Source organism: Gordionus sp. m RMFG-2023, chromosome 1 (assembly GCF_954871325.1).
Source record: "Gordionus sp. m RMFG-2023 chromosome 1, tfGorSpeb1-WG-v2, whole genome shotgun sequence".
Lineage (NCBI taxonomy): Eukaryota > Metazoa > Nematomorpha > Gordioida > Chordodea > Parachordodidae > Gordionus > Gordionus sp. m RMFG-2023.
In genome coordinates, this window is record NC_088775.1 from 11,293,657 (window position 1) to 11,320,114 (window position 26,458).

At 24.5% G+C, this 26,458-nt stretch overlaps 2 protein-coding genes and 1 long non-coding RNA gene across 4 annotated transcripts; 2 read left to right on the forward strand and 1 right to left on the reverse strand.

Moving 5' to 3' along the window:
• Window positions 1–24,690, reverse strand: LOC135931183 (5-methylcytosine rRNA methyltransferase NSUN4-like). 2 transcript variants are annotated; one of them, XM_065468114.1, is made up of 7 exons: window positions 24,586–24,690; window positions 24,268–24,544; window positions 23,840–24,229; window positions 14,012–14,143; window positions 6,068–6,225; window positions 4,776–4,900; window positions 1–367 (listed from the first exon to the last, which is right to left on the reverse strand). In XM_065468114.1, the coding sequence occupies exons 1-7, from the start codon at window positions 24,667–24,669 to the stop codon at window positions 1–3; spliced, it is 1,533 nt and encodes a 510-aa protein (XP_065324186.1). In that variant the 5' UTR covers window positions 24,670–24,690. The 2 variants fall into 2 exon arrangements, with proteins under 2 accessions (XP_065324186.1, XP_065324185.1); XM_065468113.1 differs by having other exon boundaries at window positions 14,012–14,161.
• Window positions 14,656–17,453, forward strand: LOC135922284 (E3 SUMO-protein ligase ZBED1-like). Its single transcript, XM_065456689.1, has 6 exons — window positions 14,656–14,886; window positions 14,930–15,306; window positions 15,355–15,561; window positions 17,072–17,184; window positions 17,232–17,347; window positions 17,439–17,453. The coding sequence occupies exons 1-6, from the start codon at window positions 14,656–14,658 to the stop codon at window positions 17,451–17,453; spliced, it is 1,059 nt and encodes a 352-aa protein (XP_065312761.1).
• On the forward strand, window positions 17,472–18,293 carry LOC135931184 (uncharacterized). The gene is made up of 3 exons (XR_010572963.1): window positions 17,472–17,611; window positions 17,661–17,830; window positions 17,957–18,293. It is a non-coding gene; the product is annotated as an uncharacterized LOC135931184 (long non-coding RNA).
• Window positions 24,691–26,458: the final 1,768 nt, after the last annotated feature.

The following is a 26,458-nucleotide window of genomic DNA, read 5'->3' on the forward strand; positions in this document are numbered from 1 at the left end:
TTATTTAATACGTTCGATTTTACAAAAATATAGAGGACCCCAATTCATATCCAATGAAGGTATTATGAGATGTCCCAAATTTTTCTTGTTTTCCTTGGAGGAGTTAATATTACTATTATCGTTGTCTGGATTTAAATGATCCACCAAACAATTTTGCGGTGAGGCACTATTAGGCTTGTAAAAGGAAAAGTTGGTTTGAAGTAATTGACAAAGGGTTGAACAGTCGATAACTCTAATTTTGATGTCGGGTTCAAGGCGGGATAAGCTGTAATAGGCGGATCGTATGATGGCGTCATTTTGAGATGGAGATAAGGTACAGGTGCTGTAAACCAATTTGCCGCCGGGCTTTAAATTTCTAATCCCTTCGCTTGTTTTTTAAAAAAAATCGTTCATTTAAAACGGATAAAAAAATAAACACATATTGATGTTTCTAATTAATTAGAAGTCTAAGAGACTTGGGGTTAAGATAATCGATAGGTTAAATTTGTAATTATGCATCTATTGAGTATAATTGTCTTCAGGCCGGTGCAGATTTTCAAACTAATGTGTTTAAATATATATTTTTTAAACTACAAAAAAAATGCAAATACTTTTGGAAATCGTTTTTTTGAACCAAACAGAGCCTAACTATGTTTGGCTCTGATATAAATTTATTATCTATCATATAGTAAGAACGTCTATAATACGAAATAAAATAAGTATTTCAACATGCATTATTTATAAATATTATATAAATGAGTCAGACAATAAATTGGAATATTATATTTACATTAACGGATTTCATTTCGTACATATTTTAAATCTCTCTTACCACATATTTGACTAATAAAAATTACATTTAATTAGAGAGAAATAAATGATAAGATTAAGATATAATTATTTATATATTATTTAAGATGGAGTATAAAATTGAAGGATGCAAGCTGCTATATTTATGCCTAGATTGCATTGCGTTTTCATCTTATTATTTATTTAGGAAGATACTTTGACGTACTTTCCTCTAATTTGGTTAAATGAATTGTAGAGACTCTTAAAATATTTTATAAACATTATAATGTCTTAATAAAAAAAATAAATTAATCTGTGGAATAGGAATCAAATCAATATTTTCTATTTCTAAATCATCTTCAAAAAATTTTATTATTGTCTGTATGAATATCGCTCATTTAAATAAAAAAGGATAAATATGATCTTGAATTTATTTTTCTAACTTGAATCACAAGATTAATTTCAAATAAATAAATTGTGGATTTTACATGAGTGATTCAATTTATAATAAATTATAAAAAAAAATTGAATTAAAAGTATTTGTATTTATTTATTTATTTAAAATAGTAATAAACAAAAACGATTTATTTTTAAATATTTAAAATATAAATTTATATATTAAATATTTTATTTTGAAGGAATAGGTGATTTTTCTTAGGTTTATATTCTCTTAACTTCCCTTTAGTTATATTTATATCTAATCTTTATTTTAATTTTAATTTTCCTATATTCTTTATTTTACTAAATGGAAAACATTATAGACAAAAAAACAATATAAAAGTAGAATACTCACAAAAAGAGTAACAAGCAAAATAAATTTGAAAGAAAAAAAATACTAATAATTTATTTCGTTTTTTCCTCTTATATCAATTAAATATAATTTGATTAATAATATAATTCATTTAAAAGTATATCACATCACATAAAAAATTTTTATATTCACTATTTCCAAAACAAAATCTTAATTGCGACAATAAAAATGACTAAACAAAGTAATAAAGATAAAAATAATTATCGCGATAAAAAAAATAACAACATATTAAAAAACATGTAATATCGAGAAAATAACTATTTCCTCATAAACAACAAAACTTCCTAATTAATATATATAGTGTGATGATTTAATGAAATATATTGACGATTTAATTAAAACACATGCATATATAATTATAATCTTTACATGTGTACAACAAAAGAAATAATAAAAGAAATTTCAATAATGCTTTGTCTATATTTTAATTATTTTTGCAAATATTATCATTTTATATGAATGGGTTTGAATTTAATCGTCAATATGTTTCATTAAATCATCATAACAGGTTCATCACACTAAATATTTTTTAAATTATTCAAATAAATATTTTATAAAAAAAGGTATTTGTATTTTAAATACAGACCGTGCCGTAGACAAAGGGTGGTTGGGGTTAAACCCCCGATTTTTTTAAAAAACTATTATAAATTTAATAGAATTTATATTGTTAAATCTATTAAATAAACTGTAAAAAACAAGTAACATCTAAAAAGATCGTAGAATCATAAGTTTCAAAATTATTTTGAATAGGGGAAAAACTAACTGTTTTTTGATTCGAAATTTAAAATGAGATATTTTGAGGTTATCCTAAGGCGTGCTGTAATTTTAATTTCGCTTATAACTGGTTTTTATTTATTGATTGGAAATACTGATTGATGAATTATAAGTAGTAATCATGCCTTATATATTATTCAATGTTTTCCTCCTAACATAATGTCAATCATGACAATCTATTTCTATTTTGCCAATAATGTTTTTTTTAAACTATCTAACAAAGGGGTTTAAGCACTAAAATATATTAAATACGCACGCACTATTAATTTACATAAATATCAGAGATAATGCTTTAATATCATTGGATGACTTCACTCTTAAGGCGTTATATCATAGTTTGTACTTGATTACAATTTTGTTCCTGGCGAAATCATTTAAAGAATTAGTAAAGGCATCAAATGTTAACGTAAACTAGATCGTTATAACTTTTATATTCTCCATTATGGTATGATGCTAATTTTGATAATTTTTAACCAATAATTCATTCCCCTTACCAAATGGTCTGGTATAAGTTTCAGATTTTTCCAAAAACTTGACTAATTTCATGTTTAAAGCGCGACGTGATAGTTTTGAATTTGTTTAGAACTCTGTTTCGTTGTGGCTCTCAAATATGGTTGAGGAATTAAAGGTACTAGTCAGGTACTAAATTTTAGCGCACTCCAGATATATTTTTTTAAATATTTTTATTCTAAGATAATGGCAATTTTTTTATTTCTGCTGTCTACCAAACGGATTAAAATAATTTTCAATTAAGCACTATACATTAGAGGTCTGCATTAGAAGGCAAAAAATTTTTTAAAAACGGACAGGCAAGCGGGTTAAAAAAAATTTTAAACTTTGGGCGGTTGGGTGAGCGGTTTAAATTTAAACGATGGGCGGGCGGGTTAAAAAAAATTTAATTCATTTAAGTAAATATTAATAAAAAATTGTTTCTATGATCTATTGGATAATTAAAATGTCCTTTTTTGGTATCATAAAATCATTTTTCCTAAAATAAATAAACTTTTTTGTATATATAAAACTACTTTGGTGGAAACGACAAGAATAGCAAGAAAAATACTGGCAATTCCTGCAACTAGTGCTTCTTCTGAACGAGGATTTAGCATTGCTGGAAGGTTTTTAGAACAAAGAAGAACGTCTTTGAATCCAGAAAATGTCGATTCATTATTATTTTTGCATTATTAATTTAATATCAATTTTATATTTATATTATTTTCATAAATATTTTATTTGATCAAATAAATTATCCATAATTTAAATTGAATATTTTTTTATGCTTAATAGTAATTTCCTAAAAACTTTTTGTAGAGGTGTAATGCTGAATTTTTTTATGCTTAAAAAATTGAAAGAATGGCCATAATTAAATTTTTATAAATAATGGGTGGGCGGGTAAAAATTTTTAGACTAATGGTAGAACGGGCGTGTATATTTTTTTGAAAACTATGGGCGGGCTGGGCGGGCGGGTTAAATTATTTTAAAAATTGGGTAGACGGGCTTATGGTCCAAAAACCTGCCCAATGCAGACCTCTTTAATAAAATTTTAGAATAATGCTTTCAGTGGCTCTCTAATCGTAAGGCTGGCCAAATTTTTTTCAATTATGCTGGCTACTATCTGGTTAAAAGCAAATCAGAGTTAAGTACAAAACATTGATATATTTTAGAATCAGTACTTCAAATTGTTCAGCCAACTCAAAAAATTTTCACTCCTTCCCCCATGGATCAATCTTGGCTGCGCCATTTATACCTAAAACGAAATTTGTTATTTGAGATTCAATTTTATTCGTATTTTACGAATAACAAAATTATTCGATTCTAATTTCGAATCAATTATGAATAAGGAAAATATATTATTCATCGAATAATTTCAAAATTATTCCTATTATTTTATTTTTTCATATTATTCAAAATTTATCAACTTTTTCGATATTATTCGAAGCTAAATAATAAAACCTACTCATAAATATTTAAAATAATATGTAAATATTCTTCTATGTGGAAAAGTTTATTTTTTTTTAAATTAAGAAAGATTTTTGATCAAATTTTATCTAAAATTCCAAATATGAATAGCAAAAAATCTTTTATAAGTAAACTCTTTATAATTTTCATGTAAAATGAAATCTTTCAAGATGAAATCATAAATTTCTAAGATTCATTCAAATTTTTTTAAAAATTTATTCATTTTTGAAACATATTTTTAAAGAATTTAATTTTCAAATAGAATATTCAACGAATCATATCGAATAATGTTTTTATTATTTGCAATATGAAAAATTATTCGATTCGAAAAGAAGAATATGAATATGAATAATGAAAATAATGGATTTGATTCATATTTTTGTAACAAGTATTTGAAATACTGCCCAACCCTTACTATGCTAATAAAAAATATCAAATTATGGTATATATAAAAAATTATGTAAACACTAATAGATCCGTTTGAATTTGAGGTAGAAGTGCTCTTTCCTTAAATCTGTTTTTATGAAAAATGTTGTCGTCGTCACTTTTAACCGATTTTCTATCGCTTGTGCAGGGAACATCAACCAGAACCTTAAAAAAAATATGTCACTATTTTAAGGAGTCAAATAACACATTGCACAATTTGTATGAAGGGATTATATAATATTTAACTATACATGTTTAAAACATAATCATAACCTTAGGAAAAATGAATATTATTTAAGGCAATGATATTCAATTAAATGGTAATGTTAATGACTTAAAAACTAATTAAAATTTACGAAAGATTTTACATATTTTTAGATCTTCTTCCTTTTTTAAATAATAAATTATTAATCGTGTTCAAGAATTTTTTAAAAGTTTATTAAAAAATATTTTAAATATTAAATTGGAAGATTTTAATTGGGGTTTCTCACAATTGATTATGAACGGTTGGAAGCATTACCAAGTCGTAACCTAGGTAACCTCTTATCAGATGAACAATTAAGAGTTGCCATAGGGCATCGACTTGGATGTAACATTGTTCAACCACATACATGCATCAAATGTAAAATATTAGTTGACTCCAAAGGGAGACATAGTCTAAATTGTATATATAGTCAAGGTAGGCATGCAAGGCATGCAGCAATTAATTTAGCTATTAGCCGTTATCTTACCAGGGCCCGAATACCAAACATCCTGGAGCCTAAAAATTTATCATTAGATGATGGCTTAAATTCCGTGCCTTGGTCTTTAGAAATCCTTAATTTGGGACTTCACATGCGTATCTTCTTTTCCAAAAAATTTAAATTCTAATTTGGTTGATATAGCCGAGAAAAAACAATGAAATATTCCAAATTCACAAATTATATTTTTATAACAATCGTTATCTCTTACCTTGGACATATGCCAAGCGGATCTTTAAAATTCTTAAAAAATATAGGCGATAAGATAAGAGCCCTTATATCAGAACCAAAAGAATACTATTTTTTAAAACAAAATCTACAAATAACATTTTAAAATATAACTATTCATGTTTTTTGGGAACTTGTAGTCCCACATCCGTTTTTATAAAATAATGTTTTATTTTATTTTATATTTGATATGTTAATTTTAATATAATTTTATTTGATAGTAGTAATAAAAGGAATATTTGATTTAAAATTAAAATAAACATAAAAGCTAAAAAATATATATGAAAAAATGCCTTGCAAAATATAACTGTCCAGTTTATAGTATACGCGATGCGCTTCGCATCATATATATATATTAAAATACCCTGTCAAATGAGTTTCTAAAAGACTTTTCGTGCATAGCGTCCGCATTTATAGTCTTTATCCTACTACGAAATTTTTGTCCCTTAGGTAAATATGTTTCAAAAACTTTGCATAGTCTGTTGTATCGTGATGTTGACTTTTCTATGCAAGTTATTGTTTCTTTTTTTTTCAATAAAAAAAACATTAAAATTCTGACAAATTAATAATAACGGATATAAGATATCTTGCATCAAATACTACAAAATTTATTCTTTAAAATGATATATTTTTAAAGTAAACTTTTGCTATGGTATATTAAAAAACATATGCTCTCGATATATCATATCATATCAAGCACGTTGGTCATTGACCTGCCCAAAGTGAGCGAACGTGAATAACATGGAGGCCAGCCCTCCATATAATTATGCCGATTTTTTTTCTCAAGGATACCAACAAACCTTGTAACTCAGTAGTTTTATCATAAAAGAGTTGAACTACACCCTATCCGATTATAGTATTTGTAGAGTTATGAGTAATATAAGTGAAAAGATAGGAAGAAAAGAGAAGAAAAGAAGGCTATTTCTTCTAAATACAAAATAGTAATTATTTAATTAGTTAGGGCTTCCATTAAGCTATTGAAATTTTTCTTTAAAAATTTACTAGTATTTAATTATTTAGTAATTTTCCTATTATGAGAAATATCTAGTTAAATCTTATTTAAGTTATAAATTTATAATTTATATTTAAATAACTTTAATATACCTTATCTTGACTAAAATTGGAACTAATAATATTCATGAAATATCTTAATATTAAAAAAAAATGGGTTTCTCTTAATCAGTTCTCATTTAAATAAAAGTAATATCATTTCTTAAAATATGTTCCTTTATGAGACATAAATTATATAGAACTGAATATCATTTCTTAAAATACTAGGAGTTAAATAATATTGGAGAGCTTTCTTAATATAACTTAAAATATTATATTAAATCTGACTAATATATAAATTGAATATTATTTATTAGGTACTAACAGTTAAAAATATTGGAAGGCTTATTTAAAATATCTATAAGGAATAATATTGGATATAGACTATTTCATTAATAAATTTTTTTTTTATATATTTAGTTTACATTAACAGTCATTCGACAGATGTTTATAGATAATTCTAAGAATTTTTTTTTAAGTTTTCATAATTAGCAGAAGCTCGCTTAATGAATTCCCAGGAAATACCTATCTCCGATAATGATCTAGTTATCTTGCTGAACCAAATGTTTTTTTAGGTTAGGAAGGTTTTGAGGGTTGACTTCTCAGGGGATATTTTAAAGAGTGCTTCATATATTTTCCATTATATATGCTAGTTTGTGGAAGGTCTTGGAGGAGGTAGGCACACCAACACATCTGATAAATATTATAAAAATTATTTATAAAAACTACTTGGTCCACCTAATTCATGCAGAGAAGAAATCCCCGAAAATCCCAATAAAAATTGGATTTGAAACAGGGATGTGTTTTATCTCCCATTCTATTTAACTTTATACTAATTATATCATAAAGAAAGCCAAAACATTTTGTGCTGTTCAGATGTCCCCTGGGAACCTTAATATTCTGGCATTTGCAGATAATTTTTGTATGGTGGGAGAATCAGCATTACACCTTCAATTATTAGTTGATAATATTATCGATGAAGCTAGATTCTTTGGGTTAGAAACAAATATTAATAAAACTAAGATGATGACCTCATCAGTCACCCCTTCACATGTGAATATAACGATTCAAGGGAAGTTGATTGCAGAAGTTCAACATTTAAAATATTTAGGAGTAATATTAAACTGGAAGGGAAATACTAAACAGGATATAATAGCCAAATTAAATAATGCTAGATTAAAATAAAGGTCTTTAATAAAATATGGTCATCAAATCAAATATCAATCATTAAAGTCCGTCTATTCAAAGTTCTAATACTTACTTCTTTGTATTATGGTATCGAAACTTGGAGTGATACTAAACATGATAAAAATAAGATAAAAACCTTTGTTAATAAATGCTTTAGATATATAACCAAAACCTTCTTCCCACATAATACAATTATATATTCTTTGGTCCAGATGCGACACACTCCCAATTTATAGTGGTAAAATACAGAAAAATAGAACTAGTAGGTCGTTTCATGAGACAAGCTTCTAAAAATATAATATATGATGCACTTTTTAAAATATCCCCTGAGGAGTCAAACTTCAAACTAGTGATCTGCATCGGGCATAATTTTTTAAGCCCGGCTAGAAATTTTTTAAAAAAAAGTTTTCCCAGCCAGCCCGAACCCTAAATTTTTTTTTAAAAAAATTTACCGACCCCGGCTTGATTTTATTTAAATGTAGAAATTAATTTTTATATCAAAATAAAAAATATGTTATATGGCGTCTAGTTCTATAAATAAAATCAAATATTTTCATTTTACATAAAAAATTCAGTATAAAATTGATAAATCTAAATATATTTGATTAAATTTCCAAGGCCAGACCCGACCCAGCCCGAAATTTTTAAAAAAATATTAGGCCCGAGTTGCATATCTCTACCTCAAACCCTTCTTAACCTATAAAAACAGTTGGGTCGGCAAGTTAACTAGATCATTAGCAGAGATATATATTTCCTGGAATTCATTAAGGGAGCTTCTGCTAATTATGAAAACTTAAAAAAAAATTCTAAGACTTATATATGAACATCTGTCGATAAGGTAAACTAAATAAAAAAAATTTTGTTAATGAAATAGTTTATATACAATATTATTTTTATAGATATTTTAAAGCCTTCCAATATTTTTAACTGTTAGCACTTAATAAATAATATTCAATTTATATATATTAGTCAGTATTTAATATGATATATTAAGTTATATTAAGAAAGCTCATATTATTTAACTCCTAGTATTTTAAGAAATGTTATTCAGCTTCTATATAATTAATATCTCTTGAAGGAACTTATTTTAAGAAATGATATTACTTTTATTTAAATGAGAACTGATTGAGAGAAAACAAATTTTTTTTAAGTATAGGTATTAAGATACTTCACGGATATTATTAGTTCCAATTTTAGTCAGTTATAAAGTAATAAGGTATATTAAGGTTGTTTAAATATTAATTATAAATAATTATAACTTATATAAAATTTAACTAGATATTTCTCATAATAGGAAAATTAGTAAATAATTAAATATTAGTATTTTAAAAAAAAATTTCACTAGCTAAATGGAAACCCTAACTAATTAAATAATTATTATTTTGTATTTAGAAAAAATAGCCTTCTTTTCTTCTCTTTTCTCTTGTATTACTCATAACTATACAAATACTATAATCGGGTTATTCCATGTCAAATGAGCAAAAAAATCAAGATTTTCGGCCGACCCCTTTCAATTTCGATAAAAAGTTGTAGACTGGTTATATATGTTCCCATTAGATTATAAACAAAATTTTAGCGCATTAGCAACTATATTAGCCGAGATAATCGGGGTTAAAGGTCCAAAAAACGTCTTTTTTTGCTTTTTACTGATGTCAAATAATTAGTTTTTAATTTAAAACTAAATATGATCAAATATTGAATCTAATATCAATAGCTAAGTTAATAATTTATGATTATGGCGAAAACATCAAAATTAATCTTTTATAAAATATGGGTCATCTTATGGTCAGTTGAAAACTTGAAATTAATATTTCGAAATGTATATGATCTCTGATTTTTAATTTTTTTAAGAAATATTATCCGTTTACTATTTTTTTAATAATTTCTTCAACAATTAGCATGGCTGGATATTTATTTTAAAAAATTATGCGATTTTTATACTTTAAAAAAAATAGATGGCGCTATATATAATAGTTTTAATATGTTAAAATTTATTTTTTTATTGATTAAAAATATTTTAATGTAGAATATATCATAAAATTCGATTATATAACTTTGTAAACCTTATTCCCCTGAGATATTCGCAGGATAAAAAATTTTAATAATTTTTTTAATATTTCAATGTAAATTAAAAATAATTAAAAAATCCGACTAACATGCGAACAAAAAAGCAGTATTAAAGGAGTGCAGGAAAATTATTAAGGGAAAAATCGAAAATCATATAATTACCCGGCCTACCCCCCATCCCCCCCTCCAGACTAAGTCATACCCATCAAGACCAAGAATGTTATAAAATTGTCATTAACCAGAAAATTTCAAAGATTTTTAAAAAAATTTTAAGCGATATAATTAACAAAAAATTAACTAGTTATAAAATTTTGGGTATCAAATGAATTTGAGCATTCTCTATAAAATTTTTGATCAAAGTCTTTGAATTTTGAGCATATGTTTAACACTGAAAAAATTAATAAAAGTAAGTCAGCTGTTTTTATCTTTTCTTAAAATTATTAAAAATAAACTGATTAGCAAAATTAATTAGCGAATTTAATCGATAAATCACAGTTGCTAAAAATACAAATTGATTTCTTTAATATTTTTTCACAAACACCGATTCATATCTTTTATATATAAATATTTTTACTTGTCGTTTAAAAATAAATAAATTTTTTTAAATGAAACCCTTAAAAGATAAGATAAAATGTTGCAATCCACAATAAAGTGAATCATAAAAATTTTAAAAAAAATTTAAGATCAGTTCTTCCATGGATGCTTAATATAAATAATCATTTATATCTTCAACAAAAAATATGTAATTCGTGCCGATACCAGTTAAGTAAAATTGGTCCACACATTCCCGAAGAATTTATATCCCCAATAACCCATAATCAGGATGCCTTTGAATCGATTAATGAAACATTACACAATATTGGAGAATCACCAATTAAAAGAAAACGTTTAATGGAGAAAAAATATCCTAAAAATAAAATTCAAAAGATTGAAAAAGCAATAAAGATTAAGGTTTTAGAAATATCTGATTCCGAGATTGATAGTCCAATGAAAGAGGAAATTCTTATTATATTAAAGGATAACTTTGATAAATTATCAAAAAATCAACAATATCAAATTCTTACAATTTTGCCTCAAAGATGGAGTGTAAATAAAATTCAAAAGGAATTCAACGTAACATCATACATGGCAAGAAAATCTAAAATGATGGTAAAAGAAAGTGGAATTCTTTCATTTCCAAAACATAAGGCAGGAAAGACACTAAACGAAAAAACATTTAAACTCGTCAAGGATTTTTATAGTTCTGATGAAATAAGCCGACTCATGCCAGGAATAAAAGATTGTGTATCTGTTAAAGGCGAGAAAGAACCAGTTCAAAAAAGACTTATATTAAATAATCTTAAAGAAATATTCAAGATGTTTAAGGAAGAATACCCAAATATATCAATAGGATTCTCTAAATTTGCCGAACTTAGACCAAAAAACTGTATTTAGTTGGAGCTAGTGGCACACACACTGTTTGTGTCTGCGCTATTCATCAGAATGTGAAATTAATGACAAATGTAATAGCTGAAATTACAGCAGGAGAAGATTACTGTATAAATTCTTACAACTATCTATTGGCGCAAATTATTTGTAATCCATCTCAGCCAAAATGTTATTTAACAAATTGTGATCAATGCCCTGGTATAGAATCTCTTAAGGGACAATTATACCAATTGTTTCAGAGAAATCGTATAGAATATGTCACTTAAACAATGGATCACGGTGGATAGAACAAATCTTGAAACTATTATAAAGTCCGTTGATGATTTCATCGATTATTTATTAGAAAAAGTTCAAATTTTACTGCGTCACTCGTTTATAGCTAAACAACAAAGTTTATTTTTGAAGAATTCCAAAGAAAATTTAAAAGATGGGGAATTTTTAACAATTCTAGATTATTCTGAAAATTATTCCTTCATTTTACAAGATGAAGTTCAGGGATTTCATTGGAACAACGTGCAGGCCACTAAACATCCATTTGTAGCATATTATAAATCTGGAGAAGATTTAAAAAATATAAATTTTGTTATTATATCCGAATCATTAAACCATAATACTAGTGCAGTCCACCTTTACCAAAAAAAATTTATTAATTTCTTAACAGCCAAATTTAATTCTAAACCAGAAAAAATAATATATTTTTCAGATGGAGCCGCGTCTCAATACAAGAATCGCAAAAATTTTCTGAACATATGTCTTCATAAATACGATTTTAATATTCCTGCCGAATGGCATTTCTTTGCCACTGCTCACGGCAAAAATGCATGTGACGGTATCGGGGGAACTTTCAAAAGATTAGTTGCCAGAGCTAGTCTTCAAAAACCAAATAAAAATCAAATCCTAACCCCATTAGAATTATATAATTATGCTAAAGAAAATATTAATGGAATTCAATTTGAATATATATCCAATCAAGAATATATCGAAGGGGAAATAGCCCTTCGCAAAAGATTTAATTCTGCGCTGCCCATACATGGGACCTTAAAAATTCACTGGGTTATTCCCATTGATCAAAATAGACTAAAAACCAAAATATATTCAAATTCTAAAAAATATAATATAAAACAAGTTTCGTTTTTAAATGAAAAAATTATATTTAAAAATATTAATGGATATGTAACATGTGTATATGATGATAAATGGTGGTTAGGATATATAATCGATAAATATGATACAAATGAAGAAGTAAAAATCCGATTTTTACACCCTTGTGGACCTTCAGCCTCATTTAAATTTCCCCTGAAAGATATTTTAGTGTTACCTAAATCTCATATTCTTTCACTGGTCAATCCTTCTACTCCCACCGGTCGAACATATATATTATCTTCTGAAGAAATCTCATAAGCTAGCCAGGCTTTGTGTTCCTTTAGATGAAGTAAGATTTAATTAATTTATAAACTATCTTAATTAGGCTAAATTTGTGAAGATTTTAAAAATTTATGATCTGAATTACAAATAAATATATATAATGGACATTGTAATCGATTTAGTATGATATATATACATTAAAATATTTTTAATCAATAAAAAAATGAATTTTAACATATTAAAACTATTATATATAGCGCCATCTATTTTTTTTAAAGTATAAAAATCGCAATAAATTTTAAAATAAATATCCAGCCATGCTAATTGTTGAAGAAATTATTAAAAAAATAGTAAACGAATAATATTTCTTAAAAAAATTAAAAATCGGAGATCATATACATTTCGAAATATTATTTTCAAGTTTTCAACTGACCATAAGATGACCCATATTTTATCAAAAATTAATTTTGATGTTTTTGCCATAATCATAAATTATTAACTTAGCTATTGATATTATATTCAATATTTGATCATATTTAGTTTAAAATTAAAAACTAGTTATTTAACATCAGTAAAAAGCAAAAAAAGACGTTTTTTAGACCTTTAACCCCGAATATCTCCGCTAATATAGTTGCTAATCCGCTAAAATTTTGTTTCTAATCTAATGGGAACATATATAACCAGCCTACGATTTTTCATCAAAATCGAAAGGGGTCGGAAGTGATTGATTTGACATGGAATGACCCAATCGGGGGTGTGATTCAACTCTTTTATGATAAAACTACTGAGTTACAAGGGGACAACTAATCATCCCTTTTTAGAATTTACTTTGAGAAATAATATATATTAAACTTAATTAACAAATGAGAGATAATATTTAAACCTTAAAGGTAATTTATTTATAACATTTTTATTTATAATAATAACCTCTCATTCAGCTAGATGGAATTTGTGGCGAAGAATACAAAAATACAGCATGCATAATTCACCAAAAATTAGCGGTAACTATGAATGAGGGGTAAGTTTTTATAAGTGAATACTGTGCCTATTCGTTCTTATCAATTTGATATTGACTCAAAAATTAATCCAGTACCCAATACTAGTTAATGGATTGATTTTGGGTAAATATAGAATTGGTGAAAAATTTAATTATAATTTTGTGTATCAACAGTTCTACTTATAAGAATAAGAACATAAAGCATTATAAAACCAAAATTCAACGTTTGGATGGCAGCTAAAGCTTTTCCTCCAGGAGCAGCACACATGTCTAGGATATCATTTTTAGGCCTGATTTCTAAAGCTAAAACGGGTATTATGGAGGAGGCATCCATGATATAATATTCTAAAAAATTATACATTACTAGTTTAAGTTTAAAGATTGTTTGCTCAAAATTTTTGACAAAAATTCTGATCATGCATCTTAATAGGCCATACCTTGCAGATCTCTGATCCAGATATAAGATTTAATAGCTACGATAAATATTGTAAGGTGATTGCATATATTGTTATAACTAATTAACCCTTCACTACAAAGGTGGGGTAAATAATACCCCGGCTTTTATAATCTTGGTAATAAAAAAAACCTGAAGATATTTTGACCTAGTCCTTATCAGAGTTGTTAAAGTAGCGCGCTATCTTTTTTGGTAGCTATAGCTAATAGCCGCTACTTTTTTTAAAATTATTTAATTTTTTAGCGCGCTACTTCGCTACTTTTAAAAAATATAATGAATGTAAGTATAAACATGAAAATTTAAATATAATATCATAATTAATTATAATTTATTATTTAATTTTGAAATTTAAATATATTTTCAATTTTTAATTTATATTTTCAATCTGTGTTAATAATCTAAAATGGCATCGTCCATGGATATCCAAATCCTTGAAAGTGATTCAGACATGGAAGATTCAATGGAAGATAATGTACTTAATAGCTCTAATAACGTTTTTCCATTCCCTAAATTTGAAAAATTTTTTAAAATAAATATTAAAACAAAATCTGGATTCAAATTCCTGTGCTTAAAATGTAAAAAAAATATATCATCAAATCAATCGAGTAGCTATAACCTGAAGAAACACCTAAAGGTAAATTGTTAGTTTTACATTATAATATTATTTATTTTATTAGACTGTTCACGCCAATTGCTATAAGGAAATAGAGAAACATATAAAAAATTTTGGTCTAGGAGAATCTTCATTAAAAAAGACAAATACTATCCAAACCAAATTAACTGATAATAAACATGCCAATATTTCACAAAAATTGGCTGATAAAGTTATTTTTGATTTTATTATTGACACAGTTCAGCCAGTGTCTTTGGTTGATAATCCATCATTTACTATAATGATTAAAACTTTATCCCCTGGCACAACAGTTTTATGTCGCCAGACACTTATGAATAAAATAGCCGACAACTTCAAAGTGATGAAAGATGCCCTAATAGTAGAGTTATCAGATATATCTTATGTATGTACCACGGCAGATAGTTGGACACATAACAGAAGGTAAAAACTTATTTATATTTATAAATTGATCTGATTAAATATTTTCAGAGCTTATTTGGGAATCACAGGCCATTGGTTAGATCCTATAACTTTAAAAAGAAGATCTGTAGCCTTAGCCCTTAAAAGGATTATAGGATGCCAGACATATGACGTACTTGCAAATAAAATTATTAACATCCACAAGTCTTTTAGGATTCATAATAAAGTTTGCAAGATGGTTACTGATAATGGGTCTAATTACCTGAAGGCATTTAGGTTATATTACAAATTTATTTATAATATTTATTTTAAGTTATGATTTTTATCAGAATGGAAGGGTTATTATTTAATCTATAAAATATTTAGTATTTAATATTTCACATTATTTATAGAATTTTTATTAACTAAATACACACATATTTTAGTAATATTATGATTATCATAATTTATATCAAATTATAAATAAAATTAGTGAAATTAACTAATAAAATATAAAAGAGAGGTGGATTATTGCATTAATTTTTATTGTACAGTGTCATTGAGCTAATCTAACATTTAATAAGATATGGTTATTGACAGAGTTCGGCAGGTCCTCCAGAAAAAGAATCTAGATACAGATACAGATTCTTTTTAAAAAAATGAATCTTAGATACAGATAGTATCTTTTTCAAATAATCAAAAAGATACAAGATAAAAGATTATTGTATCTTTTACTAAATTAGAGTAACTTAAATACAAGATACTTTTAAATTATCATTACCAATTAAATTAGAATAGTTTATAAAATACAAAGTTTATTATTTATTTGTGAAGAACATAGCATACACATATAAGAATGAATATTTGCAATAATTAATAAATTATTTATTGATGAATTAATCATAATAAATAATTAATAAATTATTTATTGATGAATTAATCATAATAACCAGGGATTAATAATATTAATTTTTGCCCATTAATAGCTTAAACAGGGAAGGGAGAGTAGTATATTTAATGGGAGTAAAAAATGTGCAAATAAGAAAAAAAATTAAATCAAATGATTTATTAGAATTTGCAGGTTATTTTCTGTGTTGTTTTAAATATAGCTTATATTAGGAGTATATGGATAAATGGCATCTCTAAAAAAATATACTAATTTTATTTTATTCATTATCTTTAATTAGTATTTATCATTACTTGTTTGTGATATTTATGTATTTTTTAATTAGTTTTATTTTCTAATATGACTTATTAATTCTTGCATTTGTAATATCATATATAGTATATAAATATAAATATCATTTAAATCTTTTTTCATATTTTTTTTATATATTTCTTGCAAAATTATTAATTATATATAAAAATATGAAAATAATGTACAACATTATATTATTTAATTGTTAATTACATAGCAATTTTCTTTAATGCATTTTTAATTAAATTCCGTAAATAAATACTGTAATGTAATTTTATTTATATCATAAATAAATAAAAGTAACTAATAAAGTTAAATTCTACCTTATTATAATTTTTTAAAATTATCTAATATTATATATCAATTGTAGCTTAAATATTTCCTTTAATAAGAACTTGCTAAAATAATTAAATATAAAATATAATACACAGTACAGGGAATTCATTTGATAAAATATTTTTTGCTTAGTTACATTATAATTGCTGAGGTTCAAAATTTAGAATACTAAGAAATGATTTTTCCACTCCATTTTTGATAAATATTACTAGACATTTATTTCTATAAAAATTGGATGAATAATTTAATTTGTCCTATTTAATATGAATATAGAATATTTGGTGAGGATAATGCTGAAGATGAGATACAGAATGATAGTCAACATGTATTGGAAGAGGAGGAAATAGGTGTTGATGCCAATGATATTAATGAGATCTTAGAAGAAGGTTTAAATTATTTTATAATACATGTTAATCTAATCAATATTCTATAGGATCTTCAACTAACTCCACAATGTTACCCAGCCATCATAGATGCTCCTGTCATAATTTAAATTTGATAGCAACAGTAGATGCTAAAGGAGCTTTAAATGATGAAGATTTTAAAAGGGTGTCAAGATCGACATTTTATAAATGTCAAACTTTATGGAATAAGCAGAACAAATCTCCTAAAAGTTCTGACATGTTTAAAAAAAAATTAGGGAGGTATTTATTAACCCCTAATCGTACAAGATGGAATTCTGTATACCAAGCAATAAAACTAATCGCTTTTTTTCTGGAGGAAAGAAGATTAGAGATTAATTATCTCTGTGATCTTGTTGAAATTGAATATATTAACGATGAAGAGCATACTTTTATAAAAGAGTATACAGAAGTAATTCTAATTAATAATGATTCATTTCCATATCATTTTAATTTTTTAGGTTATGCAATATGTTGCTGTTTCCCTTGAAATTTTGGAAGGTGAGGATAATATGGAGATGGGGTATTATGTTCCCACTTTAAGTATCCTAAATACCAAATTAAAGAGATTGAATAATCTAATCTTATGCCAGCCCCTAGTAGACTCTCTGTTAAAAGGCATTGAGAGAAGGTAAATAAAATTTATATTGTTTTGTTTTGACTGAAGATTTATTCTAAATTAATGTTTAAAGCTAAAAAAATTATAAAATTTTATGATTAAGATATATTTAAAATACTCTATTTTTGTAACTTTTAGATTTCCAAACTTATATAATGATGACAATGTCTTAGCGGCAATGGTTCATCCAAAGTTTAAACTAAACTGGCCATATATAAATTCCGATGATGCCAAACATCAACGCGATAGGCTAATGGCGAAGCTGAATAATCTTACTCCAACAAACATAGATTGCCGAGTATCTACCACGAAGACATCCTCAAATAATTTTTTTGAAATTAAAGATGATTTAATAGAAAATCCAATTGATCTTTTTTTTCAATCAAAAAATATTGAAATGAATATTTTTGATAATTTTTCATATATTAAAAATTTATATATAAAATTAAATACCCCCTTGCCCTCAAGTGCTAGTGTCGAGAGATTATTTAGTAAAGCAAAGCTTATACTTACTGATCGTCGCTCTAGACTTGGGGATGATAATATTGAAATGATATTATTATTAAAATGCAACAAATTAAAATAAATATTTATTTATATTGCTTATTTTTTTATAATCTAAACTAACTATATTTTTATATTTATAAATGTTGATTTTTATTTTATTATACATTTACATTATAAGCAAAAAAAAAATAAAAAAAATTTGTTTCATTTGTTCCTAAATTTTTTTTTATAAAAAGTAGCTTAAAAGTAGATAAAGCTACTTTTGAAAAAAAGTAGCTAATAGCGCGCTACTTTTTTTGACAAATAGCGAAAGCGGTAGCGCGCTACTTTTTTGAAAAATAGCTATAGCGGTAGCGCGCTACTTTTAAAAATAGCGTTTAACAACTCTGGTCCTTATAGTAGTTTAATATTTTGTTATAAAGAATATATCTATCAAATTTCAAGATAATTGATTCAATATTTTTTTTAAATATTTGCAATTTTTTGAGCTTGGGATAGTATAGGTCCCACCTTTGTCTCCACGTAATTTTTTTCCCCCAAATTTTTTATTATTAATTAATTGTATATTACAAACTAATATATAAAATTGAAAAAAAAAATTTATTTTTAATTTCATTGTTATATTATAACCCAAAATTTTAAAATTTTATACTATATTTTTTTCTTGTGGAGCAAAATACTATAAAACGAGCATATGGAAAATAATATCATCAAGTTCTGGAAGAATTTTCTATTATTTATAATATTTTATATAGGTGAAATGATGATTATTTATATGACAACAATATAGATAGTGATGAGTGTGAAGATAACTATAAATATTGTTACAGTAGCTAGCCTTTAATAAGTTATATAAAAATATTAAGGTAAAGATGGCAAAACCAAATGGAATAAATGCCTTCCTAAAAAAGAACGAGATCCCATATATAATTTCTTGTTTGCCAGGAATTAAATCACATGCAAAAAAGCAAAATCACCATTAGAAAGCTTTAAATTATTTAATTCGGCTATTATTAACAAATCAAAAGATTGAAGCCCTTCAAAAAAGATGACTATTCATGCTAAAATGGATGAAAGTGAATTTAATGCCCTGATTGGTTTGCTAATGATAGCTGGTGTTTATAAATCCAATCATCAAAATATAAGAGATTTATGGAATAAGGATGGATTTGGTGTAAATAAATTTATATATACCATGAATATAAATAGTTTACAATTTATATTGAAAATTCTAAGATTCGATGATATGAATACAAGGAAAGCAAATGATAATGCCACACATATTAGAGAAAGTTTATTGATAATTGCAATAATTCTTATGCTATTAGACAATATGTTAATATTGATGAAATCCTTCCTACATAGAGGCAAATGTCTATTCAGGCAATATCAAATAAACCATCGAAATATGGTCTTAAAATCTATGCTCTAGTGGATTCTAGGACTTTGACTGGCAATCAGTCAGAAAGACCTTACAAATTGTCAAACAAGCCATTTGATGCAGTTGAAAGACTTATTCAACCAATTTTAAGGACTAATAGAAATATTACAACTGACAATTAGTTTACAAGCTATGAATTAGCCAATCATATATTAAATTCATATTCCTTAACCTTAGTGGGAACTATAAAAAGTAAATAAAAAGCAGGTACCTGCTTTCTTGATAAAAAAAGCGATATAAACTTAAGTTTATTTGCATTTAGAGAAAATAAAACTGAACTTTCATACATACCAAAAAAGTAGAATGTAGTGTTGTTTTCTACGCTATATTATGATAACAAAATTGATGCATCAACTGGTAAGTTGAAAAAACCAGAAATTATAATGTTTTATCATTTAACAAAAACTGGAATTGATGTTGATCAACTTTGCTCAATATATTCTATATCCAGAAAGAAAAAGTTTTTCTTTCTTTCTAATAGGTGGTCATTGACCCCACTGATAGTTTATAAAGTTAATAATTTATTGAATAAAAAAGATCCAAATTTATAAAATTTTAGCAATGGAACTCATAACTCCATATATGATCAGCAGATATGAGAACCTCGTATATGTAAATTATTATGTAACAACAATGGGGATGTTATCTATATGAATGATGAAAAACATATTCCATCAAATAAAAAGGGAAGATGTTATGAGTGTCCAAGGGTGAAGGATAAAAAACAACATTTATTTGTTTAAATTGTTCAAAATTAATTTGTAAAGATCATATGCACATATTTTGTCATGAGTGTTACAAAAAAATTTACATGATATTTGATGATTAATATTTTTTTTATAAAATTTATGTAATTATCATTATTCAACATTGATTTAATAAAATTTTCATTTTTTAAATTTTTTTGGTGATAATACTATAAGGAAGGTCCTCCCAAAAAATTTTATTTCAGCAGCTTTAGGAAAATTTGCATTACTTTTTGGAAGTAAATATTAATAAAATTTTGTATTTATTATCAATATTTTTTTTTAATATACATTAAAAATTTAAAATCTCAAATTTTAATATGTTCTGAAATATAGCTAATCAAAATTTGGGGTAAAATAGACCCAACTTTTGTAAGGAGTTTTTCCACCTTTGTAGTGAAGGGTAAATGGTAAATTGATTTGCTAACATGAAATCTATTACAATATCTTTTATACTTTAATTAAAAATATATCATCCACCAAATATATAATAATAAATTATGAATTACATAATATGTAAAGTAAAAATTTGGCTTTTAAAAAATTTAACCTTAAATATAGAATTTTCTAAAAGTATCACAAAATGAAGAATATAATGGGATAATTTTATTTCTTTATAACATGAGTTTTACAAAATACCCTCTTTCACTGTAAAAGAAAAGTTTTAGATTATAAAATTAAAATTTTATAAATGTTACACTAAAATTATAATTAGTATGTTAAGTTCAAGCATGTGTTATATACAGTGAAACGATACACATGTTTAAATATACTATAAAAGGGGGTAAACAAAATAAGATTTTATTTTTAATAGAATAAAGATTGAAATTAAATATGGACAAGCAATTAATTAAGAAGATTAATAGTTGATTAATCATTATAAAAAGAAATGTGTTACATATATCTAATTTGTGATGAAAAATGAATTTTTTTTTTATTTTCTTTGAGAATGCTCAAGTAAGATATTTGATTAAATTTCATTTAAAATTCTAAATCATTTTTTGTAAAAAGTCTTTTTAATATTTGAAAATATTTTAGAATTTCTTAAATGTAATCTATTTTGTATATCCATTTATTTCGATAAAAATATGATAACACTATAAACTTTTATAATAATTTCGATTAAATAATTAATACATAAAAAATATAATTATAATTTATCAAACATTTGTTGTTTTTCCGGCATTGATAACATTTTGGTAACTATATCTAATTTTTCTTTATTCCAATATTTGTATATTCTTTTTGGTCTTTGAATTCTCGACGAAGATTGGGAGTTTTCATTTAAATTGGAAAAATTAGTATTACTATTGGATAATAAAGATTCTATATTAAGCATTTTTTTTTATTATTTAAGAAAAATTAAAAATAATTAATATGTAAGTATTTTAATTTTTTATTTTGAATTAAATTTTAACACATTTTTTTTATAATGATTAATCAACTATATTAATCTTCTTAATTAATTGCTTGTCCATATTTAATTTCAATCTTTATTCTATTAAAAATAAAATCTTATTTTGTTTACCCCCTTTTATAGTATATTTAAACATGTGTATCGTTTCACTGTATAACATTTTAACACATTTATGGTTGTATTAATTCTAACACCCGCATGACAAATTACACATGGTAATAAAATGGAAAGGATTTGGTGTGACACATAGTCTAGCTTTACTATAGATTTAATTATCATTAAAACGTCAAACTATAATTGAACAACCATATTTTTATACTGGCTGCAAATCTATTATTACAGTGAAACGATACACATGTTTAAATATACTATAAAAGGGGGTAAACAAAATAAGATTTTATTTTTAATAGAATAAAGATTGAAATTAAATATGGACAAGCAATTAATTAAGAAGATTAATATAGTTGATTAATCATTATAAAAAAATGTGTTAAAATTTAATTCAAAATAAAAAATTAAAATACTTACATATTAATTATTTTTAATTTTTCTTAAATAATAAAAAAAAATGCTTAATATAGAATCTTTATTATCCAATAGTAATACTAATTTTTCCAATTTAAATGAAAACTCCCAATCTTCGTCGAGAATTCAAAGACCAAAAAGAATATACAAATATTGGAATAAAGAAAAATTAGATATAGTTACCAAAATGTTATCAATGCCGGAAAAACAACAAATGTTTGATAAATTATAATTATATTTTTTATGTATTAATTATTTAATCGAAATTATTATAAAAGTTTATAGTGTTATCATATTTTTATCGAAATAAATGGATATACAAAATAGATTACATTTAAGAAATTCTAAAATATTTTCAAATATTAAAAAGACTTTTTACAAAAAATGATTTAGAATTTTAAATGAAATTTAATCAAATATCTTACTTGAGCATTCTCAAAGAAAATAAAAAAAAAATTCATTTTTCATCACAAATTAGATATATGTAACACATTTCTTTTTATAATGATTAATCAACTATTAATCTTCTTAATTAATTGCTTGTCCATATTTAATTTCAATCTTTATTCTATTAAAAATAAAATCTTATTTTGTTTACCCCCTTTTATAGTATATTTAAACATGTGTATCGTTTCACTGTAAGACTAACAAATTAACAGCTGATTCTTCATTGTGTTAACATTATTTAAAGTAATTAAATATTTTATAGAATATTTAAGAAATATTATATAACCTTTTATCGAATTTCGCAATTATTTTTATAATCATATCCCAAATATTTTATCATTGTACACAATATATGTTTTTTAAATTTAATCATAGAATTTTGATTGTTTTGCTCTATATTTAAAAATTATATCTATTTATGGGCATAAACACGAATTGTTTAAGTGGTACTTGCATTATTTATAAAATGAAAATTTGATAAATATGAAGCAAATAATAAAAACTCTATGATAAAATTTAAGAAACATATGTTGTGATATGGTGATAAAATGTAATGTGATTATAAAAATAGTTGTGAAATTTGATAAAAAAGGTTGAAATAATATGTAAATAATTATCCCTATTTTTATTTCAAAAATTATCATTGATATGAAGAATCAGTTGTGGTTTTGATATCATTAAATACTGCACCACTTGTACAAATCACATTTACTATAAATAAGGTGTAAAGGTGGATAATATATCTTTTAGATTTCAAAATTAAACATATGGCATGCAATAAGTAGTAAATAGATAAACTAGTTAGCATTATAAAAAGATTATTTTAAATTTAAAATGCTATTATATATTGATTCTATTTTTATCAAATTTGTTATTATATTATAAGTAATTAATATAAAAATAACTATAAATTAAAAAAAATACTTTAAAAACTAAACCTATGAGGCCTTTATTAGTCATCGGTGAGGGTGGAAAAGGTTTATATATATTATTTTGTATATTCTCATTTTTATCATAAAAATAAAATTGAATATTTTTGGGAATATAAATTGATTTTTCAGGAAAAATTTCCAGTTCTTCAATATCTGTTGAAAGAAGGCTCCTATTATTATCTATTTCTGCATTGTAATCATATCTTTCTTTTTCTAAATCAACCAACTCTTGTGCAGGTATGTGTGAAAAATCTACCAATCTTGATAATTTTTCTTCATCTAATGAATTAAAGCCATATGTATCTACACTATGATCATCCAATTTTATTTTTTTATGTTGTATGGTATTAAATTTCTTAACTTGATTTTTATTATCATCTTGAATATCTAATTCCTCTATTTAATGTTTAAGATAGTAATTAATTATTAAATACCTATATCTTTGTCACTTTGATTAGTCAATTTAACAGAAAATTCATTTGGCAAATCTAAAATATCCCAAATACTTTTTAAGGAACCATCACTTTCTTCCTTCAAATTTAAAATTGTAGTTTGATTGTGAGAATAATTATTATACAATAATGAATATTTTGGAATAGAAAAGAGAGCAAGCCTAATAGATGGCCATTGTTTACCAAAATATGAACCATATATGCTATCAAAATATTCCGTGGCTATCTCAGAAGGTAAATTTAATGTTTTAGATGGTCTCTATAGTTTAAATATATATACATATATAATAAATAATAAACCTTATATTTATAGGGAAAAGCAACTTTTGCTTTCTTGAAATAGAACTTTGACAACTGATTATTATAATTTACTGATCGAAGCATTTTAATTTAAAATAAATGTATGAAAGTTAGCATTTGATCAAGTTATTTATATTTAGTAATATTAATTTAATAAATAACTTGTTACAATATTTTCTTCGTAAAATGATGTATTAAGTTAGTTTATTAGTTTTTATTGTTATAATTACGAATGAAATCTTTAAATAATTTCATTAATCGTTTTTAATAATAATAATATTATTAGATACTTTGTTACATAGGAATGATAATTTAAGTTAATTTCATAAATGTTGCTGTTGATTTCAAGAATGATGTTTCATAATAATATAATTATATTTTGTTACTAAAGAATGGCATCTCAAGTTTTCTATTAAGATGGTTTGTATTATAGAAAAAAATCTTAAATTGATCATAACTTCAGTCAAGATATCCGTTTAAATTTATCTAACAATCCCTTAAACTATTTTTTAAACTTTTTACCCAAATAGTATTACTCCTATAGACATAAGTAGCAGGAGGAGGCAGGGAAATTTTCTTCTCCTTTTTGAAAGAAAAATAAGTAAAAGTTAATACTGTCAAGACCGTTGTGAAAGCTGACCTAAATATATTTAAAAATTTTGCAATTATCCGATTTTTCACAATTATGCAATTAAAAATTAATAAATTTTTTATTAAAAATTGTGTTTTTACAAAAATATTTATCATCCATATATTTTTTAAGCATATAAACTATCAAACTTAGCAATAAATACAATTTTTAATTAATGTAACAAATTTTTATTTGTTTTATTATTTTTTTTGCCATGAATTATCATTTATTTATTGTTAATAAAGTCAAATAAAATCCAAATTTATATAAAAAGTAAATATTATATTGCGTTATTAAAATTTCTAAATAATTTTATTCTTTAATCTTCTATGATAAAAATTAATATTATTTTATAATATTTTCTTTACAAATAATAAATAAAAATTCCATATTATTATCATTTTCCAGGGAAATTACTTTGTCGATATGATCTGTATCAAAATTATCTTCAAGGTGAATCTCTATCTTCGACATTTTAAATTTTAATTATTTTGAAAACTAGATTTATAATGCAGATTTTAAATAAATTTCAAAATTAAATAATATAAAAAGATTATGATTTTAATATTAATTATAAATATATTTTAAGACTTTTTATGTGTATTTATTATATAAAATTGAAAGTAGCAAAATAGCGCTTATAAACTTTAGCAACATTGGATAGGCCTTTGGAACAAGATATTTTTTCATATTCATCAACCATATGCGAATTCGTTCCAGTGATATATGCCTTACAAAATTTAAATAAATCTAAGGTGTTGAAATGATTCTCATATTCTGAAGGGTAGCTCGTGCTGGTAACTTTGAGTTATTTGCCATGGGCTATTATGAAGAAATATCATTTCATATTTATTCAAAAATCAAGTTTATGATGGTTTAGATTATAAACTTTTTAAAGTTCTTATATTGAGCTACTGCACCATCAGGAAAAAATGAACATTTTTGTTAAATTTTGAAATAAAAATAATAAAACATTTAAAAGCATAAAATAAATATTAAAAAAATTGGTCCAAAATCTGCGAATTTATTAAAGCGTACTTTCATATGAATGTGAGTTCTTTAAAATTAGAATATAATTCCTTAAGATTGCATGAAATGAGTCTTTTCAATTGGTACTTCTCTCCTTTAAAAAATGGTTTTTATCAGGCATTATAAGATTGTTAGCGGAATTATAAAATTTACCGCTAATATCTAAAATATAATCTTGAAAAACACTCTCAAGCTTTATAATATTTGGACAGA

Excerpts from the sequence above, each read along its gene's own strand:
- LOC135931183 (XM_065468113.1), bottom strand. The coding sequence starts at position 24,669 with ATGCTTCGATCAGTAAATTATAATAATCAGTTGTCAAAGTTCTATTTC. Across the intron at positions 4,901-6,067 it reads TTAGAAACTCATTTGACAGG|GTTCTGGTTGATGTTCCCTG; the intron begins GTATTTTAATAT and ends ATTTTTTTTAAG. Across the intron at positions 368-4,775 it reads ATTCAAACGGATCTATTAGT|CGAAGGGATTAGAAATTTAA; the intron begins GTTTACATAATT and ends TTAAAAAACAAG.
- LOC135922284 (XM_065456689.1), top strand. The coding sequence starts at position 14,656 with ATGGCATCGTCCATGGATATCCAAATCCTTGAAAGTGATTCAGACATG. Across the intron at positions 15,562-17,071 it reads AATTACCTGAAGGCATTTAG|AATATTTGGTGAGGATAATG; the intron begins GTTATATTACAA and ends ATATGAATATAG. Across the intron at positions 17,185-17,231 it reads TAATGAGATCTTAGAAGAAG|GATCTTCAACTAACTCCACA; the intron begins GTTTAAATTATT and ends AATATTCTATAG.